Here is a 9,896-nt window from a genome sequence, read left to right on the forward strand (position 1 = left end):
AAGACACTTAAGGTCATGCTCAACCTCCTTAGTGATCAGGGGAATGCAATTCAAAACAACTTTGAGATATCATCTCACACCTGTCAGAATGGCTAAAATCAAAAACACCGATGATAGCCTTTGCTGGAGAGGCTGTGGAGGAAGGGGTACCCTCATCCATTGCTGGTGGGAATGCAATCTTGTGCAACCACTTTGGAAATCAGTGTTTAGGTTTCTCAGGAAATTCGAGATCAACCTACCCCTGGACCCAGCAATACCACTCTTGGGAATATACCCAAGAGATGCCCTATCATATGACAAAAGCATTTGTTCAACTATGTTCATAGCAGTATTATTTGTAATAGCCAGAACCTTGCCAGCTTTTCTTAACTTAAATTATCCCATCTAACTCTTACCTCTGGGCCTTTTGTTTTTAATGTATTTCTTACTTTCACTCTTACTCCACAGCTGGCTTTGTAGTTGGGTGTGTGGACCCTGATGTCCCCCTCTCCTTGTTCTGTCTTGCTCCTTCTCCCTCCTATTCCAGGTTTCACCTTGCATGTCTTCTCTCTGCCTACTAGCCCTTCCTATCCTTTCCCCTGCCTTGATATTGGCCAGTCAGCTCTTCATTAGACTATCAGATGTTTTAGTCAAGCAAAGTAACATAGCTTCACAGAGTTAAACAAATACAACATAAAAGAATGCAATACATTTTTGCATTAGTAAAACAAATGTTTTACAGCATAAACAAATGTAACACACTTCAAAATAATTTTCCACAAACAAATAACAACTTTTCTTATCTGAGTAAACATGTGAACAGTATAAAGAGACAAACACTTGCTAATATATTTTCATGTAACTAGTAAACTAATACATTGTATAAATTATCTCAAAACACAAGAGATCTTTTATTTTATAAATTTTAAATTATTTTTTGAACAAGTTGGTCTTATAAATTTCTATATGATAATCTAGAAATTTACCACTGGCTCAGAATTTAGTCAATTTTTATAAACCTATTTTATAATTATTGATAAGAATAGGCAGCTGTGCAGGGCAGTCGTGGTGCAGGTCTTTCATTACCCCTAGCACTTGGGAGGCAGAGGTAGGCTGACCTCCTTGAGTTCAAGGTCAACATCATCTAGAACTCCAGCTAGTTTCAGATCAGCCAGGGCTACACACACACACACACAAAAAAAACCCTCATCTCTAAAAAGAAAAGAATATACAGATGTAAATAAACAAGAATCAGCATACTGTACAGTTTCATAAGCTGTGAAGTGAAAAGCTCTAATGTAAATTTCTACTAACTTGAGAGCATATTTATATACTTCTATCCCCATTATTTTTGTATAGTACTAATCCTTTGTTAACAGTTTATTACTAAAATAATAGGAATACTGAAAATGGCAAGTGAACATGTCCCTGGATATTTCTTCTTGTCAAACTGTACAGAGCTTAATGAAGAGAATGACAAAGGGGACCACTCACAGTTCTGCCATGGGGATTAGATATTCCTGCTGGATACTTATAAATTGAGTAGAACATTGAATCTCTAAAGGACTGCTGTTAGTTATATGATACAGACTGCACAATTTCTACCCTCAGGGTATTAATCAACCATAGAAAATATCATAGGAGAATAATTTTCTATGTTTTTAAGGGATTTTTATGAAATCTTGACCTTGAGACATTGGAGAGTCATATAAGATAATTATATTCTTTTCTTGTATGAGACAAGAATCTTAGTGAAATTGTCAAACAGCATCCATGTCATTACCTCCAGGGACCTTCTTATAGAACATCAGACACATTGTCTCCACTGATTGCAATTATCTGCATCATAGCAAGTTTGACCCTTTGAGCACAGTGTGGAAGAAGACACCACATACTCTTACGTCAGGAAGGGATTCAGATAAACCAAGGTGAGCAATGAATAATCTTTATCTTGACATTTTTCCTTCAAAACCATATCTATAAATGTCATAAATTCTGAGAAAATGCATGCATAGCTCTTATAAGCCTCAATATTTAATAAAAACTTAGTGAACAAAATGATGTTCAAAGAATGTTTCTGGAGTGATAAACACAACCTAAATAGAGGAAAGAATTAGAGATTCCCCTGTACTCTGTATTCCTTCACTCAAAATTGGAAATCAATAAATCCAACTCTGGTCTTGGAGTGAAAAGTGGTTTAACATTGCTTTTTATATAAATTTTTACAGATGCTACACATGAAACAAATGACTACGGAAAATGACTCTTCAGTGTCAGAGTTCATTCTTGTGGGACTGACAGACCAACCTGAGCTCCAACTGCCCTTATTTGTTCTGTTCTTGGTGAATTACACAGCAACTGTGTTTGGAAATGTGAGCTTAATGAATCTCATTTGCCTAAACTCAAACCTTCACACCCCCATGTACTTTTTTATCTTCAATCTATCCTTCATTGATTTCTGCTATTCACTTGTCTTCACTCCGAAAATGCTGATGAGTTTTGTTTTAGAGAAGAACATCATTTCTTTCAAAGGATGCATGACTCAACTGTTTTTCTTCTGTGTTTTTGTGAATTCAGAGAGCTATGTACTGACAGCAATGGCCTATGATCGCTATGTGGCCATCTGTCAGCCTCTGTTGTACAAAGTTGTTATGTCCCCCAAGATCTGTTGTCTGTTGATATTTGGTTCTTACTTAATGGGGTTTGCTAGCGCCATAGTTCATACAGGGTGTATGATCAGGCTCAGGTTTTGTGATTCTAACATCATCAACCACTACATGTGTGATATCTTTCCTCTTCTCCAGCTCTCCTGCAGTAGCACCTATGTCAATGAACTTGTGAGCTCTGTCGTAGTGGGGACAGCCATCATTTTATGCTGCCTCATTATTTTTATCTCATATGTTATGATTCTTTTTAATATTATTCATGTGTCCTCAGGTAAGGGTTGGTCCAAAGCCTTGGGTACTTGTGGGTCTCACATCATAACTGTTAGTCTCTTCTATGGATCTGGGCTGCTTGCTTATGTCAAGCCATCATCTGCTGAGACTGTGGGCCAGGGAAAATTCTTCTCAGTGTTTTATACATTATTGGTGCCCATGTTGAATCCTCTCATTTACAGCCTCAGAAACAAGGATGTCAAGCTTGCTGTGAAGAGAACCTGGAAGAGATTAGCAAACTGATTCATCCCATGGTGCGTCCTTTAAACCCATCTCTCCCTTTTTGATATGTTTTTTCTTTCTTGGTTTTTATTACCTGTATTGTATTTTTATTTTATTTTTCATTGACCTTCATTAGCATTGATGGAATTTAGAGTATAACACCACTTTTCTCTTCCCCCCATACACTATAACTCTCTGTGACCTGTGAGGATATAAGACATCCTCAGGTTCAATGTATTTCTAAGATGATCTGAAGTTCATTGCCTACGGAAGATTAAGACCTTGATCAGCTTTTTAACCTTTCTCAAGAATAAGTTCCTAGTAATTTTTCTTTCAGATCTTTCTTTTAAAATATTTATACATTTATATTTTAATTTTATATGTGTGAACATCCCTGAATGTAAGTTTACCATGTTCATAAAGGAACATGTGGAGGACAGAAGACGGTGTCATCTTCCCTAGAAATAGTTATAGGCACTCAGAATCCACCATTTAAGTACTGAGAAAGTAATTCATTTCTTCTATAAGAGCATCAAGAGGTCTTAACAGCTGGATCTTCTTCATGGTACTGAGTGTATGGATTTTTTCCAGCCAATAAAATTCCTAAAGTTCTATGGTTTATTTCTAATTCATTTCTTTCTTAGTTTTCTGACATAACTTTAAGTTACTTCTTTATTTGAAAGGTTTATTAACTGCATATTCACTGAAAGAGATGAGAAGACAATAGTGGACATGGTAAAATTGTCAAAATCTCAGGAATTATTTGAAAATTTTTTCCTAACATTTTATTTTAAAATAGAGGTTGGAAATCTGTCACACATTTTATTTTTATGGTTATCAGAGAATGTATTAGTCCTATTCTTTTTCTCTTGTTTCTTCAAAATACCACAAATTTGAGCAGCATAGCCTGGTACAGAACAAATTAGCAAATAGCCTGTGTTCATGCAGTGTCCACAGAGGAAAGAGGACATAAAATCCTAGAGTTACAGACATTATGAGCGCGGATGAGATTGCTTGGAATCAAACTTGGTTCAGGAAGAGCAGCCAGTGCTCTTAACCATTGAGTCATCTTTCCAGCCCCAAATATTTATTCTTAAAATACACACCCATGATTTTAAAACTTAACATACAAAGCAAATAAAAATAAGGTAAGATTGATCTCTGTGGGTTTAAGGATTATAGCTTATCATTACTTCACGACTAATATATACTTATAAATGAATGATGCCATATTTACTTTTTTGGATCTGGGTTACCTCACTTAGGATGATATTTTCTACTTCTTTCCATTTATTGCAATTTTTCATGATAATATGTTTTTTATGTTTTTAAAACAATCTTATATTATATACCATTCCCAGTTCTTCCCCTCCTGTCCTCCCATTACCCTCATCTTCTCCCCACCTCACCCCCATCTACTCCTCAGAGTTTTCGTTTTTTTTTCCATAAATTTTGATGAGGATTGCATTGAATGTGTAGATTGTTTTTTGTAAGATGGTCACTTTTACTATGCTAATTCTACTGATTCATGAGCATGACAAATCTTTCCATCTTCTGATATTTTCTTCAAAGACTTGAAATTCATATCATACAAGCGTTTTACTTGCACGGTTAGTATTAACCAAGGTATTTTCTATTGTTTTGCAATATATTGCTACTATGAAAGGTGTTTTCTCCCTGACTTCTTTCTTATTTCTTTTGTCATTTGTATACGAAATCACTAATAAATTTTTTTAATCAACTACTTTGCTGAAAGTGCTTATTAGTGTAGTGATACTATTATATCATCTGAAAATAATGATATTCTTTCTTCTTCCTTTTCAATTTGTATCCCCTTGATCTACTTTCGTTGTCTTATTGCTCTAGAAAGACTTCAAATACTATATTGAATAGGTGTGGAGAATGTGGGTGACCTTGCCTTGTTCCTTATTTTAGTGAAACTGTTATGGATTTCTTTTTATTTAATTTGATCTTGTTTATAGGCTTGTTTGAATTGCCTTTATTACGTTTTGATATGCCACATGTAACAATACCCTCTCCAGGACTATTATCATGGAAGGTGTTTGATTTTGTCAAAGAACTTTTAAGCATTCAATGAGATAACCATGTGATTGTTGCCTTCCAGTGTGTGTGTTTCTACTGTGGATTATTTTTTTACAGATTTTCTTTTAAGATTTTAAATATTCCTAAATCTTTGGAATGAAGCTACTTGATCATGGTGGATGATTTTTTTTGATGCATTTTTGAACTTGGTTTGCAAGTATTTTATTGAGTACTTTCACACCTACATTCATCAGGGCAATTAGTCTGTAATTTTTTTGTTGAATATTTATTTATGTAGTTTTGGTATCAGGGTAACTGTGTAAGCTCATAAAATGAATTTGGCAATGATCCTTTTGTTTCTATTTTGTGGAATAATTTGAAAAGTATTGATGTTAGCTCTTCATTGAAAGTGCAGTCGAATTCTGTGCTAAAACCATATAGAATGGGTTCTTTTTGGTTGGATAAGAACGTTAACGACAGCTTCTATTTAATTAAAAGTTATAGGTCTATTTAAATTGTTTATCCTATATTGATTCAAAATTATACATTTCTTTTAATTTTTTTCCAGTTTTATGGAACACAGATTTTTAAAGTATGTCTTTATGATATATTTATGGACTTCCAAAGTGTCTGTTTTTATTTTCCCCTTTCCATTTTTATTTTGTTAATATGTATATTTCCTCCAATTTTTAATGTAGGCCCTTGGTGCTATATTTTTCCTCAGAATACCACTTTTGTTGTGTCTCATAAGTTCGAATATGTTTTGTGTTCATTTCCACCAAATTCTAGAAAGATTTAATGTCTCTTTTTGTTTCTTGTTTGACCCATTTTTTTCATTCTGTATGTAGTTGTTTCCGTGAGTTTGTTAGGTTTCTGTTGTTTTTATTATTCAACTTAATTAGTGGTGGTCTGATAGGATGCAGGGAGCTATATCAATTTCTTGTATATGGAGAATTGCTTGGTGTCTGTGATTTCAGTCAATTTTGGATAAGGATTCACGAGGTGCAAAGAAGAAGGAATAATATTTTGTGTTTGGGTGAAATATTCTGTAACTATGAATTAGGTCCATTTGGTTTATAGAGCCGATTAACTCCAGTATTTCTCTGTTCATTTTTTGTCAAGTTGCCCTGTCCATCAATGAGAGTGAAGTATTGAAGCATTCTACTGTCAGTGTACGAGGGTCGGTCAATATGTGATTTAAGCTGCAATATCATTTCTTTTACAGACTTGGGTACCCTTGTGTTTGGAGCATAGATGTTAGGAACTGAAATGCAATTTTGGTGGATTTTTCCTTTGATGAATGTGTAGTGTCCTTCCCTATCTCTTTTGATTAATTTTGGCTTGAAGTCTACTTTGTTAGTTATTAAAACAGCTACCTGTGCTTGCTTCTTAAGGCCATTCATTTGAAATACCATTTTCTAAACCTTTGCTCTGAGGTGATGTCTATCCTTGATATTGAGATTTGATTCAGCAGAAGGATGGATTCCTCTTTTATATCCATTTTGTTAGTGTGTATGTGTAATTAAGACATCAATTTTGAGAGATGTCAATGACTAATGGCTTTTGAATCCTGTTATTTTGTTGCTGTTGTTTGTGGTGGTGGTGGTATGTGTGGGTTCATGTGTATGTGCATGTGTGTGTATGTGCTTGCATGTGACAGTGTGTGTTTAACTTCTTTTGATTTGCTGGTGTAAGATTACTTATTTCCTTTGTTTTCATGTGTGTGGTTAACCTCCTCTGGTTAGAATTTTCCTTTTAGTACCCTTTTTAGGACTAAATTTATGGATAGACAATTTTCTAATTAGACTTTATCATGGCATGGAACATATTTTTTTTTCTGTGGTAGTTTGAAAGAAAATGACTCCCAAAGGGAGTGGCACTATTAGGTGGTTTTGCTTTGAAGCGTGTCACTGTTGGGGTGGGCTTTGTGGTCTCTTTTGCTCAAGCTTCATCAGTGTAGCTGTCTATTGACTTCATGTTGCCTGCTAGATGTAGCACTCTCAGCTCCAGCACAATGTCTGCCTGAATGCCACCATATTTCACATCGTAATGATAATGGAGTGAACGTCTGAAACTCTAACTGAGCACCCTCAATTAAATGTATTCCTTTGTAAGTTTTGCTGTGGTCATCCTGTCTCTTTTCTGTAATGAAAACCCTTCCTAAGGGAAAAGTTGGTATCAGGTATTTCTGGTATAGGCCTGACCATGTGTTAGTTTTGAAGGAATTTAGACTTTGGTACTTTGAGTTATGAAAGCAGTGAAATGTTTTACACACTGCTTAATGGGCCATACATGGAGAAACATGGAAGACATAAGTGCCTAAGCATTATGTGAACTATCAGAGGCTCAATCAAGGCATTTCATCCTAGAGATTGTTCTTGTGCTATTTTGGTAAAGAAAGTAGCTACCATTTTTCCCTTATTGAAGCTGTCTACCTGAGGCTAAAGAGAAGAGTTTTGGATTAATTCCATTGGCAGAAGAAATCTCAAAACCACCTAATAAAAGGAGTAAGCTGAGCAGGGTATATTACAATAATCAAATTTTGAGGAGAAAATAAGCTCTAGGAAGTGGAATGGAGCTAAATCCTCTGTTCAAGGAGATAAACAGATTTAGGAGTAGAATTAAGGGAGTGGTGACACCAGCTAAATTTCTGGCTTGTGAAAGGAACTAAAGAAAATCTTAGAACTGCGTGTGGTGAGGTACACCTTTAATCCTAGTACTGGGAAGGCAAAAGCTGGCACATCTCTACCTTTGAGGTCAGCCTGGTCTAAAGAGCATGGTCACGGACAGCCAAGATTAGGCTGTGATGGAAAACAGAAAGCTGATAAAGTTGAAATTAAACAATGGGGGTATGTTTCAGCCCCAGGAAGCATCAGAACGTGACAGCTTTGGCCGCATGGTTCAGACTTTCGAGTTAAGGATAGAAATAAAGGAGCTATGGAATAAATCCAAGGAGGCCAGTTGCATGTCAATGGTGTCCTTGAATGAGGGCCCAGTGAGGCCATTGCATGAAGCTGTGAAGTTGAAGCCTGCATTGCCTTGAAGACCCCAAGATGTTAGAGATGCCAGAGTTGTGGGATACCTGCTCAGGAGAGCTGCTAACAAGGAATGCAACCACTCATGAGAAAGAAGTGTGTTGCAGTCAGCAAAGTTGAACAGAGTTGGAGATCTGGAGTGTTTTGACATCAAACATGGAGCTATAGATTTTGAAGTTTATCAAGCTGGTTTTTCATTCTTTCTTTTGTCCAGTATTTCCCCACTATGCTCTCTTCCCTGCATTTTGAAATGGTAATGAATATCCTGTGCTATTATATGTTGGAAGTATGTGACCTATTTTTGGAATTTATTTTACAAGGGGATTACACAAATATTGTAAGAGACTTTGAACTTTCAGACAAGTTTGAACTGTTATAGACTATGGGGAGTTCTTGAAATTGTACCTTGGGGGCCAAGAAGTAGAATGTGTTGGTTTGAAAGAAAACATCTTCCAAAGGGAATGACACCATTACAAGGTGTGGCCTTTGTAGAGGAAGTGTATCACTGTGGGGTGGGCTTTGAAGGCTCTTTTGCTCAAGCTTACTTCATTGTGACTGTCAGTTCACTTCCTGTTACATACAAAATAGAGCACTGTCAGCCCCAGCACCACATCTGGTGGCATGCTGTCATGCTCCCTGCCTTGACGAAAATGTCTATCACCTTGGCAAAGAGCAATTTGCAATTTCATTAAGATCAATTTCTGGAGACTTAATTTTATCCCACTGATTCAAGTATTTAGGCATTTACTATTAGCATGAGTTAATAATAAAATAAGTCTTAGTTTTTATACTTGCAAAAAGTCAACAAGTTGAGGGTTATTAGTACATCATTATTTTCTTAAATCTTTTTTGGATAAACAAGTGACACAAAAATTCTACTAGGGAACTTCTACAACCACAATGGCTTTTTATATGTCTGATGCTATAGTTTCCTGTGCTAGAATACAGACCCTAGTTCACATGCTAAGACCCCATGTACAGTCAGAAACAGTTGTGTCTGCTTCAATAATCCCCGTATTCCCTCATGGAGATGAAATATGGAGATAGGAGACAGACCAGCTATCCATATGTATTCAGAAGACAGGTACAGACTCTGCTGTGATAGAATGTAAGAACTCACACTCAAGTGTGACCTTCACAGGAGCACCATGGCATATACTCACACATACTCATAGATATAAACACGCACACACGCACATACACAAAAATACATACATACATACATACAAGCACAGAGGATTTGTTAGAAAATATGTAAAAATATAATAGACAAACATTTCATAAAAATACAAACTTAAAATATATTTTAGCCATAAATATAAAATTCAGAACTAAATTTGTTATAAAGTACTTGTATAAGAAAAATGAAAGTAACCCTAAGTTTTTTTTTTTTTTTTTGGATTACAACAAAGAAGAATAATCCACTAGAAAAGGTGGCTGATGTGACACTTTTTAAAAACTAATCTTTAATTTTGGAGGAAGATATTTTTAAAAGAAAGCAATAAAATCAAATAATAAGGATAATTTAAAAATTATACTAATGAAAAGTGAATTTTATTTATATTATACTAAGAATATTTAAATTTCAACTATGGAAAATATGCAAACTGGATAATTTAATCAGAATAAGCCACTTAAACTTTGGCCTGCACAGCCAAAATACAATTTACTCTTTTCATTT

At 35.4% G+C, this 9,896-nt stretch overlaps 1 protein-coding gene across 1 annotated transcript; it reads left to right on the plus strand.

Annotated features, from left to right (window-relative positions):
• Nucleotides 1-2,207: 2,207 nt before the first annotated feature.
• On the plus strand, nucleotides 2,208-3,158 carry LOC126490592 (olfactory receptor 143). Its single transcript, XM_050125644.1, has one exon. The coding sequence runs from the start codon at nucleotides 2,208-2,210 to the stop codon at nucleotides 3,156-3,158; it is 951 nt and encodes a 316-aa protein (XP_049981601.1).
• The last annotated feature ends 6,738 nt before the right edge of the window (nucleotides 3,159-9,896 follow it).

This window comes from Alexandromys fortis, unplaced genomic scaffold (assembly GCF_014885135.2).
Source record: "Alexandromys fortis isolate MF-2015 unplaced genomic scaffold, M_Fortis_MF-2015_v1.1 scaffold_253, whole genome shotgun sequence".
Lineage (NCBI taxonomy): Eukaryota > Metazoa > Chordata > Mammalia > Rodentia > Cricetidae > Alexandromys > Alexandromys fortis.